The 20,946-nt window shown below is 40.8% G+C and overlaps 1 protein-coding gene across 1 annotated transcript; it reads right to left on the bottom strand.

The window, feature by feature from the left end:
• Positions 1 to 4,032: 4,032 nt before the first annotated feature.
• Positions 4,033 to 4,449, bottom strand: LOC138894856 (uncharacterized). Its single transcript, XM_070179587.1, has one exon. It carries the CDS (start codon positions 4,447 to 4,449, stop codon positions 4,033 to 4,035), a length of 417 nt encoding a protein of 138 aa, XP_070035688.1.
• Between the last annotated feature and the right edge of the window lie 16,497 nt (positions 4,450 to 20,946).

Below are 20,946 nucleotides of genomic sequence, written 5' to 3'. Positions count from 1 at the left end.
TTTGATGAAAATCTCAAGTGCTTGCTTGTTCTCTGATGACCGATTTCATTTCTGGCCTTGGAGAACTTGCCTTTTCCAAAACTTTACCATAACGGTTAATCACGTGGGATTTAACCTTTTTCAACTTTATTTTGCCTTTGTGGGCATTTGACTTTGATTTCCTTTCCTTTCAGGAATTTTGATTTCAAGGCATCGGCCATCATGGCCAGTCGAAGTCGACTCAATGCACCTGCCGAGGCTGGGTGCCTTCTCGAATATTGGCTCGTGTCAAACAAAGCCCTGTAAATCAATCTTTCCATACTTTATTTGTCTTAGTTTTAGAAAAGAATTAGACCGAAAGGGATTCAAAGAAAAACAAAACAATGAAATGGACAAAATGAACTTAGACGAGAGGTATCCCTTTTGGGGAAAGGAAAATAAGGACTTATCTGGAGTGCATGCAGACTTCAATGAACATGACATGCCTCTTGGACTGGATGCCTGATCTGTGTAAACCGTCCAACTCTCAGAAATTCATCATAACTTATATCTCAAGGTTGAGAAACCTTGCCAGGACTCTGTCGATGCTGATGGCTGTGAGGATTCCCCTTTTCGATCAGTGGTGCCCTTTGCGGGTTTTCACCAACTGTCCTCTCTCATTTATCTTCCCCACGTTGCCCTGTAGTGCTCTTTGCGAGTTTTCACTAACAAGACTCTCTCATTTCAATTTCTCTGCTTACCATCGCCTTACGGTGCCCGTGAGGGTTTTCACCGATAAGACTCTCTAATTTTATTTCTCTCATTTGGTGGCAACAGATCCAAGTAACATTCTCGCTGATTGATCAGAAGGACTTAAGAGGAATTGGGTAAAATAATTTGGACCGGGTTACAACTTTGGAAACTTTCAGGTGGAACCATCGCCGAACCTTTATAACTTCTCCCCCAATTTCAACTTTGGGGAAATTTGGATTTTTATTTTGATGTGACCGAACACCAGAGTGAGGCTGCCTATGTATCCTTTCAGAATCAACTCGAACGTAGTTCAAGGAACTTTGTATTTGATTTTTCTTTTGTTTTCATAATTTTTTGTTCATCCCCTTTTTTTTTACATGACTTTCAAGTTCCAAATAGGGTAATCAAAGAAAAGAGAACCAGCTCAAAGGGTTTGCAAGGATTGATAGTGTTTGGGTAGCGAGAATGAAAGCCTTCGTCATCCCAATCGGAGAGTATTAAAATCGCGAAAGGGTTTAAACATAATACCTTTTGACCGCATTCGCATTGACAGCTATTTCAGGGTCATTTCCTTCAATGTCTCCCAAGTACAATGCCCCTTTCGGCAACAGTTTTCTTATAATGTACGGACCTTTCCAATTTGGAGCAAATTTTCCTTTTGCTTCCTCATGATGCGGGAGAATACGTCTCAGAACGAGTTGCCCCACTTTGAATTTCCTGGGCCGCACTTTTTTGTTGTAAGCACGGGCTATTCTTTGTTGGTACAACTGCCCATGACAAACTGCGGCCATCCGCTTTTCATCAATCATAGTTAATTGGTCCAGCTGGGTCTTGACCCATTCATCATCCTCGATCTCAGCTTCAACAAAGATTCAAAGAGAGGGAATTTCAACTTCTGCAGGTATTACAGCTTCAGTGCCATAAACCAATAAGTAAGGCATGGCCCCAACTTATGTGCGCACAATTGTGCGATATCCCAATAATGCAAAAGGCAGCTTCTCATGCCACTGTCTAGAACTCTAAATCATTTTCCTGAGGATCTTTTTGATGTTCTTGTTTGTCGCTTCAACGGCGTCATTGGCTTTGGGTCGGTTGGGGGTAGAGTTGCGATGCATAATTTTAAACTGTTCGCATACCTCCCTCATCAAGTGACTGTTCAAATTTGCAGCATTGTCTATAATGATAGTTTTTGGAATACCAAAACGACAAATGATGGTTGAATGCACGAAGTCCACCACTTATTTTTTAGTGACGGCTTTGAAAGTAACTGCTTCAACCCACTTTGTGAAATAATCAATGGCAACCAAGATGAATCTGTGCACATTTGAAGCTTTTGGCTCGATTGGCCCAATGACATCCATGCCCCAAGCAACGAACGACCAAGGTGATAATATAGGATGCAACTCTGAGGGCGGTGCATGAATCAGGTCACCGTGTATTTGACATTGATGGCATTTTCGGACGAAACTAAAGCAATCCTTTTCATCCAGTAATAACCTGCCCGCAGGATTTTCTTTGTAAGTACATATCCGTTCATGTGGGGCCTGCATACCCCCGAATGCACTTCGTTCATGATCTTTTCTGCTTCTTTGATGTCTACACACCTCAAAATATTCAGGTCTAGGGTTCCTTTGTACAAAACTTCTCCGCTTAAGAAGAAACTGCTGGCCAACCTTCTAATGGTTCTCTTTTGGTCTCCACTGGCCTGCTCGGGATATTCCTTTGTTTTAAAAATCCTTTTGATATCGTGATACCAAGGCTAAACATCTGGTTCTATCTCAATTGCATTACAATAACCATGCCTTTCTCGAATTTGGATTTCCAGTGGGTCAATATGGACAATACCCGGATACAACAGCATTGAGGCCAAAGTAGCTAATGCATCAGCTAATTCATTGTGGAATCGAGGAATATACCTGAACTCGATGGTCTTGAACCGTTTTCTAAGATCTTCCACATGTTGCTTGTATGGGAAAAGCTTGATGTCTCGGGTTTCCCATTCGCCCTGGGTTTGCCAGATAATAAAGTCAGAATCTCCCATGATTAACAACTCCTCAATATCCAGATCAACTGCCATATTCATGCCCATGATGCAAGCTTCATACTCGTCAGTGTTTTTTGTACAGAAGAAACGAAGTCGGGCTGTGGCCGGATAGTGCTGACCAATGGGCGAAATCAAAATTGCCCCAATCCCGACACCTTTTGTATTTACAGCTCCATCAAAGAACATTTTCCAAGCATTTGTGTCCTATGGAATTATTTCAACTGAGTTTACTTCCTCTTCCAGAAAGTATGTACTTAGGGGTTGGTATTTATCATCAACCGGGTTCTCAGCTAGATGATCTGCCAAGGCTTGACCTTTCAGCGCCGTGCGGGTGACATAGAAAATGTCAAACGCACTGAGCAGGATTTTCCATTTTGCTAACCTTACCGTAGGCATTGGTTTCTGGAATATGTACTTCAGAGGATCCATTCTGGTTATGAGATATGTGGTGTAGGCCAAAAGATAATGTCTGAGTTTCTGGGCGACCCAAGTTAGGGCGCAACAAGTTCTTTCCAACAAAGTATACTTGGCTTCATAACTGGTAAACTTCTTGCTCAAGTAGTATATGGCCTGCTCTCTCTTCCCGATCACATCGTGTTGCCCCAGGACACAACCAAAGGAATTTTCCAAGACTGTCAGATACAAAAACAAAGGTCTTCCTGGCTCGGGTGGAACAACACTAGCGGATTTGACAGATATTCTTTGATCTTATCAAAAGCCTCTTGACATTCATCTATCCATTTGATCGCTGCATCTTTCTTCAGTAGCTTAAATATGGGCTCACAAGTGGTGGTGAGCTGAGCAATGAATCTGCTGATGTAATTCAATCTTCCCAGTAGACTCATGACCTCTTTCTTAGTTCTCGGAGGTGGCAAATCCCGAATACACTTTATCTTTGTTGCATCTAGCTCGATACCCCTCCGGCTAACTATAAACCCCATAAGTTTCCCAGATGGAACTCTGAATGCACATTTAGCTGGATTCAAATTCAAGTCATATCTGCGCAGACGCTCAAAGAACTTTCTCAAATCCCACACATGGTCTTCCTGTGTTCTAGACTTAATGATCACATCATCCACATACACCTCAATTTTCTGGTGCATCATGTCATGGAAAATGGCTGTCATAGCCCTCATGTAAGTTGCCCCGGCATTTTTTAGACCGAATGGCATGACCCTGTAACAGTAAGTGCCTCACGGTGTGGTGAAGGCTATCTTTTATGCGTCTTCTTCATCCATCAGAACTTAGTGATACCCAGCATAACAATCCATAAAAGACTATATCTCATGTTTGGTGCAATTGTCGACAAAGAAGTGGATGTTTGGTAACGGAAAGTTATCCTTAGGGCTTGCTTTGTTCAAATCCCTATAGTCAACACACACTCGGGTTTTTCCGTCTTTCTTTGGTACTGGAACCACATTAGCCAACCATGTGGTGTATCGGACTACTCGGATTACACCAGCTTTCAATTGTTTGGCAACTTCTTCTTTGATCTTATCACTGATGTCTGTTTTGAACTTTCTTTGCTTTTGTTGGAAAGGTGGACAGTCGGGGTAAGTTGGTAACTTATGTACCACTAAATCGATGCTTATTCCTGGCATATCATCGTAAGACCATGCAAACACGTCTTTAAATTCAAACAAAAGTTGAATCAATGCATCTCTAATTTTTTCCTCAGCGTGAATGCTTATCATGGTTTCTCTAATCTCTTCTGAACTGCCCAAATTGACTAGCTCGGTTTCATTTAAGTTTGGCTTAGGCTTATTCTCAAATTATTCCAATTCTCGTTTTATTTCCCTAAAAGCCTCATCTTCATCATATTCTAGTTCTTGATTAATTATTTCACAGTTAGACAACGTTTTAGGATCTGGGCATGAAGTCCGCAAGCATGTCATGTTATTTAAGTCCGCATTATTAGAACTAAAAAAAAGATAAGAAAATAGCAAAATCAAAAAGAAATAAAGGAAATCCATAAATGATGCAATATTGATTTCATTTCATTGAATTTGAAGATAGGAGGGTTTACATTGAATGAAAAGACAACAAAAAAAATATTCGAGTTACACCCTGAAATAACTCGGAATGCAGAAAGGATGGCAAAACTGAACTACCGGGATTCCCGCCTGACAGGGAATGGAGTAGCCTTCCAATTTTGAACTTTAGAATTTGGCCCCATGTACTGCACCTCAGCAGTGCTTGAGCCTTCCCCCGATTAGACCATGTGAACCTCGTACAACATTTGTCTCATTGCCTCACAAATGTCAATTTCTTCGGCCATGAAGGCCTCTTCTTCTTCTTCTTCTTCTTCTTCTTCTTCTTCTTCTTCTTCTTCTTCTTCTTCTTCTTCTTCTTCTTCTTCTTCTTCTTCTTCTTCTTCTTCTTTTTCTTCTTCTTCTTCTTCTTCTTCTATATACTTTGGCTTAACAAATGACTTGGCGAGATGCGGGACTGGATGAGGCAGGACCCATCCATTTTTCTTACGCTCATCGGCCCATTTTATGTCGGCATTGGTAGTTTGGAAACCTATGCCAAAGAACTTCTCATTGGCAATCAAAGTGACGGGATCTATGATGCCTTGTAAGGATACCCCGAGCCCTTTCCTGGGCTTGTACACATGTTTGATCATTTCACTGGCAACCATGATTGATGCGTTTGATAAGCAGGGTTGAGGAAACGGGGTTCCTTCTTCACACTGGTCGGCGACCACAATTTCAAAGGCTTGATAGACAATGTTCTCACTTCCTTCTCTAGCCTCAAGACACGGGACTGACGGGTCCCTAAAAATGGACTGTTCATCCTCCCCGTGGACGACAATTTCTTGGTTTTCATGTTCAAACTTGACCATTTGATGGAGAGTAGAGGGCACTGCTCCTGCGGCATGGATCCACGGTCTTCCTAAGAGAAAGTTATATGAAGTATCCATGTCCAGAACTTGGAACGTCACTTCAAAGTCCACGGGGCCAATGGTTAGAATCAAGTTAATTTCCCCTATCGTATCTCGCTTGATGCCATCAAAAGCGTGCACACAGACATTGTTTGGTCTAATCCTTTCTGTCCCAATTTCCATCCTATGTAGCGTTGAGAGGGGGAAAATATTGACTCCGGACCCACCGTCTAGCATAACCCTCTTCACATAATAACCTTCACACTTGACAGTCAAATGAAAGGCTTTGTTATGAGTGGCTCCATCTGGAGGCAAGTCATTGCGGCTGAAGGAGATCCGGTTGACTTCGAAAATCGCTCAGCCATTCTTTCCAATTGTTCGACTGAAGTTTCAATTGGGACATATGCCACATTCAATGTTTTTAGAAGCAACTTCTGATGTTCATTTGAGCTCATCAGTAAGGATAAAAGTGAAACCTGGGAAGGAGTCTTCCTAAGTTGATCAATTATGGCATATTCCGAAATTTTCATCCTTCGGAAAAACTCCTCCGCTTCTTCAGCACTCACCAGCTTCTTGAGTGGAAACCGCTTCTCCTTGTTTAGCTTTGATTTGTTCAATTCTTCTTGGTTGTGATACTTCCCAGATTGGTTCATTTCATTTACTTCTCCCATGACTTCCTTTCCTTTGTATGTGACCACTGTCTTATTGTAGTTCCAAGGGACGACAGTGGGGTCTCTCATGGGATTCTGCGGTGCGTGGCTAATGACCAAAGGTTCATCCAGCTTAGGTGGAATTATTGGCCTTCGCGCCACGTAAGTCCCTTTTGGTACATACATCTTTGGCATATTCAGCGTGGCTTTCCTCTGTTCAAATCTTTTGGGAGGGCTCAACATGAGTTATCCTTTCCTGAGGGCCCTAGGAACATAGAGAATGGCATATTTAGCAGGTGTTGCCCCTATCTTTGTTTCCATAGCCTTTTCTGCATCTTGGGGAGTGGAATTGATCTTCTTCTCATCTCTAGCTTGTTTTTCCACCGCTTTGGGTTTCTTTTATGAGTCGGCGATGTCAATGAGAACTTTCAAAGCTGGGTTGAATTCTTTATCCTCACAGATCATCCCAATGACCGGTCCGTTGTTGTGAGCCTGTAATGGGTTGTTAGTTACATTGGGGAGTTCCTCATCTCAACACTACTCGCTTCTGTTCTATCAAATTCTACACTGCCCTTTTAAGAGTCCAAGAGTCTTCAGTGTCATGCCCTTCTGCCCCTGAATGATAAGCACACCTGGTACCGGGCCGGTATGATGGAGATTCCGAATTCTATCGGTTTGGAGGCACAGGTTGCAATAGACCCATTTGGACTAACTTCGGGAATAGGCTCGAGTAAGACTCACCAATAGGGGTGAAGTCGATTTTCCTGGGGGGCACACGGGGGCATGTGTTATGTTGGTAGTTGTTCTGTGGTGGCCATGTGTAAGGTTAGACATTCATCACCGCATAGGGAGGCGGGGCCATGGCATATGCTGCATCTTGGTAGGGGTAGTAGTGTTGCGGGGTTCGGGAAGACGGACAAGAATAATCACGGGGTCGACAAGAGTTTCTCAAACTTGAAGCCATCATGGCTCCTTCTTCCTTCTTCTTCTGATTTGCTAAACCTCCCGAGCCGTTCTGGATGGCTTGGGAAGTGGCTCTTAAAGTAGATTGACTTATGATGCGGCCCGTTTTCAAGCCGTTTTCTACCATTTCTCCAATTTTTATGGCCTCCACGAATGGTTTGCCCATGGCAGACATTATGTTTTGGAAGTAATCGACCTCATGGGCCTGTAAGAAGACATTGACCATTTCTTCCTCATCCATCGGTGGTTTTACTCTGGCTTCTTGTTCATGCCACATGATAGCGTATTCCCAGAAACTTTCCGAGGCTTTCTTTTTGAGGTTGGTCAGGGAATTTCTGTCCGGGGCTATATCAACATTATATTGGAATTGCCTTACAAAATCCCAGGCCAAGACGTCCCATATATGCCAATGGGAGATGTCCTGGTCCATATACCACTCAGAAGCGATTCCGGTGAGGCTTTCTCCGAAATAGGCCATTAGCAACTCCTCTTTTCCACCAGCACCCCTCATCTGGTTACAATATTGCTTCAAGTGGGCGATCGGGTCTCTGTGCTTGTCATATCTTTCGAATTTTGGCGTTTTAAAGCCAACGGACAAATGTACGTGAGGGAACATGCACATATCAACATACGAAATGCTCCTTTGGCCACTCAGGCCTTGCATGTTCTTGAGGCTCTACTCGATGCTTTTCATCTTTAGCGCTATCTCTTCTTGTTCAGGGTTCCTCACGGCTCTTTCATGTTCTATGGGAGACTCATAGTGTGGGTGCTGAGGATATGAGTTTGGGGTAACACGAGCGGTGTCCAGTTGAAATTGGGGTGCTTGAAAAGTGAAAGTTGATGGTTCAAAGCATGGTCGAGGCACTGTTGGTTGTGCCGTAGTAGAGGCTGGTGGTATTGTGAACACTGTAAATGTTATTCCTGAAGATGGTGCCTGGGGGTGAACCTTAGAAGGCATACCGGTGAAGTTGGCTGACATGGTGGGGTACCCAAACGGGATGAATGGGTTGGTCACTGGGATAGGGACGTTGGTGGTTCCTCCCATCCTGGGGAGCAATTCAGTTAATCCAGGGATAGTACTAGGTGGTTCCCTGTCGTTGGACCATGCGTCCCACATTTCTAGCATACGGCATCATAGCCTTCTATTTTCCTCAGCAACTGCTGACCCTGACTGCAAGATAGACGATACCAAGCTCTCCTCAGGCTCAATGATGGGTAGATGACTTTCTGAGGCCATGGAGATACTTCCCTTAGATCTCGTGAAGTAAGGATGTGAAGCCAGATTACCACAAAAACCAACCACCTAAAAATAGACATGTTCTTAAATCATACACAACAACCTGGTTAGTTTGAGATATTCAACACATAGGGAATCGCATATTGGGGATGCAATGCACTTAAATAGTTAACCGTTTTCTAAATATTTTTGCAACGGCTGTGTGTTTCATCCCAACTTTGTTATCTCCCCTTTTACTTTCTCACTTTCTTTTTCTCTTCTTTTTTTTACTATTTTATTTCATGGCTATGATCTAATCCTACGTGGATTGCCTACGTATCATGATGCCGCATGAATTAGATCATTACGTTGTTCAGGGGATAAGTGTGAAATAACAAAAACCATGCACATTTTTCATTTCATTTTTCATTAACAAAGATATCTTTTTTTTTATTTTCTATTACAAGGAATTAAGGTACTGACGACTATAAAGGAAAACAATACAGACTCGAAATAAACAACGACACAGCCTTGAACAAAATTCGAAAAAAAAGTAAAGTGCAGACTCGAAAAAAAACTAAAAAACTCAAAGTACATAAGAGCCTCTACTGGTACTCTGGGAGCCTGCGGGGCATTAGCTGGTCTTTGTGTGGGCCTTCATGCAATATCTTCTTGAAGACGGTCTAAGTCATCCATTACCTGGTGAACGAAGGTCATCATGGAAGCGAAAAACATGGACCTAGTCATGTCTTCACATTCATGATGTTTCATCAGGACATAGTCAACTATCTCCTTAATCCTTGTTCTGATAATTCCTTTTTCTTGAAGCAGACGCCCAATTTGTTGTGCCCGGGCTTCCAACACTTGTGCGTCTGTGTTGTTTTGGTCCTGTAGCTGTTGCACGCTTTCTTCTAGTCGGCAAATTAATGCATAGCAATGCTCTTTTTTTGTCTTAAAATATTTTGTTTGTTGGACCATTTCATTCTCAAGGAAAAACAACTTTTTCTTTAGAACTGTTATTTCTTTGTCGTATTTCTGCTTCAAACGGTGGGCATATTCTTCTGCTCCTTTGGCCAACTTTGTTTGAGCATTTAGCAAATATGTTTTGGCCTTTATCAAGTCAGCTGCGTAGTCGTGTACCTTCATAATTAAGTTGTTGATGATTTTTTCATCTCTCTCGCTCCTTACAGGTATTTCGACGGCTATCCTCATGTCCCGGAGTTGGGCTCGGAGCGCCTCGTTCTCTCGGGTCAATTTTCTCTTTTCACCCTCGGCTACCTGTGCCTGTAAGTCATTGTCAAATGTGAGGTTGCTCAACTTTTCCTCGAAGGCATTGATGGTGGCTTGATATTTCTTTTCTTTTTCTCCCCAGGCCAAACGCTCTCAAACTTTGTCATCAAAAGCCTGAATATGAGGCCTTTTGGCGGGACTTTCAGGCTCGGGCTCTGGCTTATCATTAATGCAATTTCTTCTTTCGAACCATGTGGCATAGCCCGGATCTACTTCACCTCTTGCAAGATCGGGCACTTGGGTATCCTCTTTCAAGTATCGGCAACCATTCCAGATTTGTTGGATTAAAGCCTCGGGAAGTGGGGCTTCGGGGTGTAGCTTAATAACAAGGACACTCAAATCTTCATCCTCAAGCACCACTTGATATCTTCCCAATTGTCTTAGAACCCTTTGTGGTGCATATGGTTGGACACTTCTCAAGCCCATCAATAGCAAATAGTTCTTTGTGGCTGTCATGTATATGACTTCCCTCACTGGGAGCCATCCTAAAGTCCACTCAATCTGATTCACCTTTAAAGTTCTCAAGTGGGTGATCCAAGCTTCAACCCCTTGTGGAGAGTTGTAATCTTTTACCCTCTCCTCATAACTCTCAATGAAATTGCTCTTGCTTGGGCCGGAGCTTATAAATTTCGGATGATGGCAAAGATGTTCAATTAGCCATATTTGTAGAAGGATATTGCAACCTTCAAAGAATGTCACCCCAGACTTATACTGTGTCAATGCCCGATAGATATCCGACAATATAAGTGGAGCAAGTGTGTGATCTTCTTTGGCAGTTAGGACTTGTGCAATTCTAGCCATACGGATACCAATTGTCCATTTTTTATTTGGGAAGACCATGATGCCCAGGAATGCCACTATGAAAGCAAAGCGACGATGAATTTTCCAAGTATCTTTGCTTTGCTTGTTGTTCAACCCCCTTTCATGTGTTTCAAAACTATTTGGATGCCCATACCTGGAGTACAGGAAGTAGAAAGAGCAACATCCATTGTTTACATTGTTCTTCCTTATTTGTTTACTGATGTTCAAGATATCAAAGAACCGACGTACAGAGAGAGGCCTTGGGAATATAAGTTGCTGATTTCTCAAGTCCCGGTCGAAACTAGTATATCCCGCTATTTCCTCCAAGGTGGGAGTGAGCTCAAAGTCCGAGAAGCGGAAGACATTGTGAACGGGATCCCAAAAGGGCACTAAAGCCTTGATCAGATCATTTCGGGACTTGACTTTCATAATATCCGTGAGAGCACCCAAATTTTCTACTACCCAGTCTTGACCATCTTTACCCAAGTCATACCACCACATTTGAAGCAGCAGTGGAGCCTGCTCTACAACATTTAATCTCGGGTTCTGGACAGTGTTCATTTTGTACCTGTAAATGGTTAGGGTTAGGGTTGACTCTAGTTCGAAAGACAAACTAGCAGACTCTTTTGCAAAAACCAGTTTTCAATTTTTCAAAGGGAAATCACCCGAAGGTGGATATTTGTGCAGCGTTGGCCAAAATGGTCATCTTTGCAATAGTGGCCCCTTCTTACTTTCGAATAAAGTTTTGAGGCCAAGGTAAGGCACTTTATGGGAAAGTGATGCCTTATTGACAGACATGTCCGTTCTTAGCGAGAATAGCCCTTCGACAATTTAAAGGTATTCTAAGACTATTCCGGGAAAAACGACGCAAAACGCAACCGAAGCTGGGTCGGTTTACTCTATTGACCAAAACAAATGGACATATTTTTTTATTTATTTATTTACATTATTTTTGGAAAAATTGGGGTCGGTACCGACGAGATTTGCCTACGTATCTCACATCCGGTGAGAATCAGACTCGCGTAGTTCGGTTAGTTTTGGCATAACTGGAAAAAAAAAAATTTGAAATACATTTTCTTTTTCTCTTTTTTTTTCCAAATATTTTGGCAGAGTTTCGAGGTATTTTCAAATATCGGGATTTTCGAACCGGGTGAATTTTCTATCCTACCTCACTCTTGGTTTTTCTGTTGATTTTCTTTCCTTAACCGGTCAACAAATAAATGCACATATAGCATGTAAGATGCATCAGGATATTTTTTTCTTTTGGGTACACCTGTCCTAGACGGACCCAACCCCTATGTTGAGTCCCCTAAGTCAAATGCACGTGATAAAAATAAACGTACCTACTAGGGATCCGGCGTGAGGCTATGTTGTCTAGGTTTAAACCTGGGGGTGTGTTATAGACATGGCTTACCCAAGCAGACAACTTGAGCCGAGGTGGGAGCGACGTACCGGGAGCACGAAATTCTACCCGGTCTAGTGGCTGATCCATCCTCATTCTATTTGGTATGACCTCTAACAGAAAAGTGGGCCACGCGTACGTGTGCACCATATTTTTAGAAGACTCGGAAGGGAGGCGTAAAAAGATAATTTAATATAGTTCAAATAATATTAAAGCGGTAAATGAGCGGCAATTAGCATATTAGGCCCACAAAATACAGTAATATCAACAATCAATAAAGCCAAGTAAAAATCATAATAACAAGCTCGAATTCTTGAACCCTGAACCAGAGATTCTGGGTTCGTTCCCCAGCAGAGTCGTCAGAGCTGTCACACCTCCTTTTTTCGAGGGGGATAGAGGAGTTCTTCTAATTTAAGTGATATTAATCGAAATGAGATTATTTATTTAATTCAGAGTCGCCACTTGGAATATAAATGGTGTCCCAAGTCACCGGTTTATTTTTAATCCCAAATCGAGGAAATTGACTCTATTTATAGTCCGCGAAAATAGAAGACCGGGTAAGAAATTCTGTTAACCCCAGAGAAAGTGTGAGGCACTCCCGAGTTCCGTAATTTTAGCACGGTCACCTTAATCATACCTGGCTTAATCAACTTATTTAATTACTTATTTTTATGACCTATGTGTGTTTTACCCTTTACCGCTTTTAATTATGGCATTATGGATTTATCTTTAAAAACGGATCACATGTGTGTAAATCCGCTTTATTCAGCGCGCTAAAAATCATGTCACGCGAACGTGTACACAATTAGTCATACTTTATTAATTTAAGATTGTTCGGCCGAAGTTGCGCGGACGCATACCTCGATTTCATTTTGGAAATTGTGACTATGTCACGCGAACGTGTACACAATCACGATAATAAGCTAAGCCGCCCCTAAAAGTATTTCTACGAGTATTCAGTTTAACCATCGTAATCGTGTCACGCGAACGTGTACATAATCACGATAATTTGATTAAATGGTGCCTAAAAGCATTTCTACAGACGTTTATAAGTTGTTTACTCTCCTATACTTTATTCGAGATTAAAAACCTATAAGTTATGGACAGGTGATTATTGTGCGTGAACTTTAGACTATTAGGGTAGAAACTTGGGATTAGATATCTCGTTCATGAGCCGACATGGGCCAAAAATGAGGGAATATTCAGATGTCTACTAAGCAGGCTCATTTGGAGTCCAATCGAATATCATATAAACAAACATTCTCATATTCAAATCACATGTAATCAATTGATAGACTATTCATGCTTCATCTGATAGATGCCTTGCAACAAATCATACAACAATAGGATAAATGGGGAAAGAATAACTGTTTTGAAGAACAAATTACAAAGCTTGCTATTCTAAGAGAATTGAACTAACTGAAGGTGAATCTTCATTTCAAACTTAAACACCAATATATCTATGTGCAGACTGCATTCGAATCAGTTTTGTCCAAAATAATTACAGCACAGGAGACATTAAAGCTGGATATTCATGAGAGTATGAAGGATTAAATGGGCCATAAAGCATTACAAACCACTAAACAAGGTAATTCATAAACTAAAACTCAGCTTTACCACTACCACCAAATCTCAACAGTCCATTCCCAACTTGAATCCTTTGAGACCTCAAACAAAAGACAACCTTAGATTAATACATGTTTGGCAAGTATTTCATATGACAAAACCAGAAAGCATTTGAGCAATTTTGACGTGTACATTAGCAGGGAATCACTTCTAATCAATATGAAACTAAGTAAGACCAATTCTTGTTTAAGCTACACATTTAATATTGAATAGGAACACTAAATCAAAGAAGAACTTAGTGCAGTCGCCTAGCTGAAGCAAGAAATTAGCATACATAGAAAGCTTCTAACACATTTATTGACACTCAAACTTTGTTCATATACTTAAATAGGTACTGCAGTTGTGTAGCACATACATGTTTACAGCAGAACCAAAACAAATAGAAAATAAGTCTCTGGAATTGAAAATGAAAAACATGCAGCAGCAGGAATAAACTCAGGAGCAAAAAACCAACAAGAATAAAGACCCAGCAGCAAACGGAGCCAAGTAAACCAACTTCAGATCCCAGAAAAGATGAAAAAAGGAGCTTTCTTCTTCTTTATTTTTTTTATATATGTTTTCTCTAAAACTCTAAGGGCTGGAATCCCAGAAAGTTTTTCTACTCAAAAATGAAGAGGAAAGGAATGGAATTTCTGAAAAAAATGCAGTCAATTTCTGTCTAAAACAATCTCTAAAATGAAGAAAAGAGTGCCAATTTTCAGAGTGTATTTTCGTGTGTGTCCAGTGTAAAATCTGTCTCCCTCTCCCCCCGCCCCCCTATATAGAATATGTGAGAGCCTTATGAGAGAAATGAAGATCAGGTACAAAAGAATCTTCCAGCCTTTCCTTAAATTCAGGAAAATGGCATCTTTTGTACCAGAAAATAGACAGCTGCGTCTAATTTCAGTATCTTTTCTAACAGATTTGGACATATGTCCCTTTCTAGAAGTTTCTTCTCATTTTCACTTTTTTTAACTTCTGAAAATTCACCCTTTTTACCCAAAATCTGATCTAATTTCTGATTTTCTATTGCACTTCAGTCCCTTATAGAAACTTCCCAAAAAAAACTGGACAAGATGCCCTATTTTCAATGCCCTTAAGCCCCCTTGAGTCTCAGTTAATACTAATTAGTGCTTCTATCCCAGATCTACTGTCCCTTTTTATTTAAGGGAGTCAAACAACAACTAATTAAGCTAAATTAAACAACTAAACTATCGAGCACAAATTAATCATGAAGCAACGACTAATTTCAATCAGTCAATTAGACAAATGTGCAATTGAAAAACATCAACAAACTATCTAAACTTCAAATTCAGCCAACAACTAATCTTCCAACGATTTTGCTAATGATGAAAACCTAAACTAAATATGCTAATATTCAAATAAATGGTTACTAACTTAAATAAACCTACTTTTAATTGAACTAATCAAATCAACAACCAGTTTAACCAATCAAGTATTCAATTATTAATCTTCCTAAACAAATGGGCGTGACAGAAACCCAGAAATTAAACTAAACAAGCTTGAATCCTCACGAATAAAGGAAAAATAAAAAATAAAGAAGAGATGACTACCCGCTTTGAAGATATTCGAACCAAAAGAGGCGATCGAGTTCTGAAATAATAGTGGTACTTTGTCCTAAATCCGATAGTCATGCAATGAGTTAAAATTAGCATCAATCGATTGCTCTTTCGGCTGATGAGTACGAAATTGACATCAATCGGTTGCTCTTGACAAGAGCAATCGATTGATGTCAATTTCGTACTCATCAGCCGAAATCTGGGCGATAACACAAAGAACTGATTGATTTGGATTTCTAGGGTTTTTTAGATCCGAAATTCGAAGGATTTGGTAGGGGTTTTGGAAAACTTGATTGTGTATCATGAATGGGGGTGGGATGAGGGGCATAAGGTGTGAGTTTGAGGGAGTTTGGAATGGCGCCGCCGGCCGGTAAGAGTGAGGGGTTTGGGGGCGGCTAGGTTTAAGCTCAGAGGAGATGAGGGAAATGAGAGTGGTCTCTAGGGTTTGGGGGGGGGAGGGGGTGTTTGGACAGTTAAATGAGAAAGGGTGGGGAATTCAGAGTCGTTAGATTAGAAATCACGAACGGCTGAGATTACTTGGGGCCGAAACGATGTCGTTTAGTTATTGGGCAAAAACGGATCGGGTTTAAAGGAGATTGGGTTGGGCGGATGGAATTATTTTGGGCCTCTGAGGCTTGGCCCAATTCAAAACAAAACAACCTTTTTCTTTCTTTTGTTTTTCTTTCTTTTCCTTATTTAAAAAAAAATCTAATTTCATTAATTAAAATCATAAACAAGCTAAACAAAATCCTAAATTAGACTCTAACTTAATCTACTTTGTAGAATTTAATCTTACTTATTTCACTAATTTAACACTAATTAATTTAAAACTAAAAGCTAAATTATAGACATGACTATTATATTTTTGTGATTTTCAATTAATAATGCACTTAATTAAAAATGATTAATCCTAAATGCAATTATGATCTACGTGCTATGAAATGAAGCATTAAACATTTTTGGTATTTTTTTCATGACTTTAAAATATAAAGAATGCACAAAAATGCAACTAAATGCAAACAATAATTAAAAAGGAATTCCTAAAATTCTATAACATTAAAACAATTAGAAAGATTTATGTTGAGGATTTTGTAGGAGTATTTTCATCGGGCAAAAAGCACATGCTCACAGCACCTCAAATCGAAATCTATGAACTTTAAACTTTCAAATTCAATAACTCGTGCCGAAACATAGCAAATCAATCCGGAATGACTTCAAATTTTGCGCACAAGTCCCAAATAACATAACAAAGCTATTCCAATTCTCGGAATCACAATCCGAATCCGATATCAAAAAGTCCACTCCCGATCAAACTTTCCAAAATTTCAACTTTCGCCATTTCGAGCCAAATTCAACTACGGACCTCCGAATCACAATCCGGACGCGCTCCTAAGTCCGAAATCACCCCAAGGAGCTAATGGTGTAAATGCTCAAAACGACCGGTCGATCGTTACTTCCTCCCCCACTTAAACATACGTTCGTCCTCGAACGTGTCCAGAGTTGTTCTCAAAGCCATCAAATCGCCGTATAACATTACCATGCACATACCCGGGGGTGATCCCACAACACCCTATCCCATACAGGTCCGATAACACAACATAACTGAAATTTCTCAATTCAACCTAGCCCACAAGCCTTCGAATCCAATTTCCAACATCCAAAATTTCTTATAAGATCTGAATCCCGTAACCTACACACTGTATAAGTCTAAACAAGTTGTACCAAAAGCCATAACCATAACTCAAATACTCAAAACTCAAATACCACATAGCTCAAACTCTCGAAGCAAAGATTTTGAATCACAGTAGTTGCTCAAATCAACCCAATACCGGTAACAACCTCATATCAAATAAAGCCCCGTTCTAATCCTTTGTACACTGTCGATGATGAAAGAAACATGCAGAACTCATAACTCTTCATCATATCAACAAGTCATGGTACTCCATCTCCTTTGACAAGAACTATAGCAAATTTTCTAAGCCGACTTTCGATATTATCCTTCCAACCATGCTGACATCAATTCCGATAGTATCCATTCTAGGTACAATGACCTCATCTCATCAAATACCAGCTACTCTACTGACATGCCACACCAATACTATCTAAAGTCACAACCCGTGCAATCCGTGCACCAATAAGCAATATTCCAGATGTACTCAATCACGAAAATGACTCAAACAAGAGAACTGTCCCGCAAGCTCGACGGGTACCACCCCGACGCAATGCTAAAAACCTATCACACACCGTAGAACCAAAACAAACGAATCTAAGACGAAGGATCATGTCTCAACATAAATTTGCCGCAATGTGCGACCCCATCCAAATACTGACCCATATGAGACACCTCGAGCCACCATACTCAAAATAAATAGCCACGCGAAATTCGACATCAAGTACCCAAAGTGAACTACCATAACCACGGAGAAGCAGATGACACAATGCCACACAAAACCCGAAAGAACATAACCAATACACCCTCAATCATGCAATACCCAACTACTTATTTCGCTCAAATTTTGCTATAAGACCACAATAGAACCGCACCATGTGTGCCTAAAACCAACGAATCACAACCCATCGTAGCATAGAAACGTAACTCACCGAACATATTGGAACACGAATTAGCTCAACAACAACCAAATGGCACATCCCTCAACAATAGCAGTATGGAGCCAACCAATCCGACTCGGTGTAGAATACACACCTAATTGGGCCTACCAATGGACCCTGAAATCAACTACGGGCACCCACACATGGATAAATAACCCTCTGAAAGCCCACAATAATTGAATCATAACACATACTATTGTCTAGCTAGCTTTGGCCATGAGTTCACAGTCCACAACCATGAAACAACCTGCTCTTGAGAACTCCCAGTCTATAAATCCATAGAACACACGAATCACCATGTCTGATCCCAATTCCACCGCCAGAATGTCTAACACATCTCTCATACACGATCATCCCATAAGGAATACTTCTAAAATTCTTCCGTGGCCCATAGCAAAATTTGAATATCAGCAGTCGATCAACCAGGAGAGTGTCGTAATACCAATGAAGTGCCTATAAATCAAAACACATTGCCCCTTCCGAAATGTATACTCTCATCAGGCCATACCGATTAGTAATACCATTTGCCTAGTCATCTGAATCTGTCCATGTTGCCTACGAATCTATGTCCTTCCCTTCCAAACAGACCTGTAACCTTGCACATACAAATCTTAATCCCACACAACACCGCATCTACCATTCCATCCAGTGAAGAGTACAAGAATCTCATAATCAACTCTGAGTCCCAATCAGAATACATACCCGATCAGTCAGAAACCTTCCATTTGATATCATCCCGGAGAAAATCCCAATATGCAACATATGCCTAACGTCGGTAGGAAATATACTCCTCGAACCGTGGTAAAAACCATTGAGAACTCTTTGAAATCCATTTGCAGATAACCAAATTATCAAAACCGAATCTCTCTAACTCAACCCAGCCACACAGGTTGCCAAAACCCAAGAGTATTGCCACGAAACACCTGTAGAGATAGCCACATTATAAGTACCCAAAGAACCGATCATACCCATTACTGTGCTAACCCAACCTAATACCACGCTGTCCTATTCTCCAAGTCCCTTCCAAATTGCCTTCAAATTGATACTTCTCCTTGCTGGAACACCACGACCCTTAAACAAAATTCACTACACAAGAGACCCTAGTATAAAATCACAACGCCCTAAGGCCCATAAGCCGCCGAATTCCCTTTTAAGTACTCCCAAAAGAATCGCAACCGAGACATCCACTCCAAAAGACCTTATGTGAATTTAAAATTGTTCCTCTTCCCTTTTTCTTATACTAAAATTTAGAATCCGTAGTCATATAGAATTACTGCAAGTCTCGACACCATCTAATGTAACTCTCAGTTTCTAGCCATATACATATCTTGAAAATTCCAAATCGCTACATATAAATCTTGAATCCATTAAAACCATTCTCGAGAGTCATCCACTCTACTCAAACCTCAATTAAACCGGCCAAACGGACCGAACGACCTATGCCCCATTAACACACCCACACCTAAGGGAGTAACCCACACTCCTAAGCAACCGAGCAAATTCGTACTCCTTGTACACTACATCTTTCACGACTAACTACTTAATCATTCCATAATTCCCATATACCCATAGAGTGTAATACAACTCGTATCCAGAAATTCCCTTACTCAAGTCATCCTCAATCTCAACCCCTGCAAGTCATAACTGATTCACCAGTATACCCCAAACTGAAACCAATACAACACATAGCCGTGCAATCAACTCGTCAATAGCAGGCTCCCCACTTGGCTCAAAGCCATAGATCAAAATACTCGATAACATCACGATACCCATACTCTATTACTGCCAGAATATCGCACTGAAATTCAACTAAATTCTTCGCAAGCCCATATAACACAAACCATATAATACCTCAAATCATCTGCAAAATCTCGCATTCACCCTTGTAAAAGTCAAGTCAACTTCCACAAGTGATCCAAACTCAAATTGCAACATATATCATTCACTGGTAAAAGAGAACTCTCTACAAAACATCATAAGGACCACACAGCCTCAGGATACCTCGCACGGGATAACTCGCCTGCTCTGCCTCAAACAGACATCTCTCTATATCCTTCCACAGTCACGACTACTACGCAATCACTTAATCTTCTTGATTCTGAACTTATCATCAAGACATGAGAATCTACTTCACTCCACAACTAAACATCATGAGATATCCCTCAACACACCCATAACTTGAGACCATACGCCAAATCAAGACAGAAATCAAACACTCCATAGTCCTTGATATATCTCAAGTAAACTCTTCTCATCACATTCGAACAATTTGAACACATTTCGCAGTCTCATCATACTCACCCCATAGTCATCCAATCAAAAATTCCTCTAACAGGGACACCACCGGACATATAAGTCCCAAAAATACGTGCTCACACAACTGAAATCTCCGTGCTCAAGCCACCGTCAAAACTCGGCCTCAAGTCCTCTAGACTGGACTATCATCAGCACGCCAAAATCACATCTCGCACCTCAACCATGGAATCACAAGCCATCGGCGCACAGCCGATACTGAGCGCTCACATGCGCATACGAATGTGTGGAATGAATTCAAAGAGTTACGCTTCAAGCTGAATCAATACCGCACGATAAGGAAAGAAAGATGGGAAGTAATTCCTAAATGTCTTGTATCCTCTCGAAGATAGGTATGGACGTCATCATACCGATCCGCAAGACTCTACTAGACACTTGCTCATGATTTGTAGAACCTATGAACCTAGAGCTCTGATACCAACTTGTCACGACCCCAAATCCACTAGTCGTGATGGCACCTAATCCAACCCGCTAGGTAAGACAATTATCAACTATCCAATTTTAATGAAATTAATAAGGCAATTAATTAAAAGAAGATATATAAAACTAACACATTTTCCCAAGAACTGGTAGTACAAATCATAAGCTTCTAAGAATAGAGTTTACAAAGAGGAAATGAAATAAATACATAGTCTGTTTGAAAAGTACATAAACAGAGTTTTATAGATCTAAGGCTACCACGAACAAGAGGCAGCTACAACCTGGACGCATGTACATCTTCAATCCAGCTCCCATCGAACACAGCAACATCAGTAGTCAATATCTCCACGCAAGGTGCAGAAGTGTAGTATAAGTACAACCGACCACATGCACTCAATAAGTAACAAACCTAACCTTAGGTTGAAAGTAGTGACGAGCTAACAAAAAGGTCGGGTAC

The sequence above is a fragment of the Nicotiana tomentosiformis genome, chromosome 6, assembly GCF_000390325.3.
Source record: "Nicotiana tomentosiformis chromosome 6, ASM39032v3, whole genome shotgun sequence".
NCBI classification, from domain to species: domain Eukaryota; kingdom Viridiplantae; phylum Streptophyta; class Magnoliopsida; order Solanales; family Solanaceae; genus Nicotiana; species Nicotiana tomentosiformis.
This window is presented reverse-complemented; position numbering and strand designations above follow the sequence as displayed.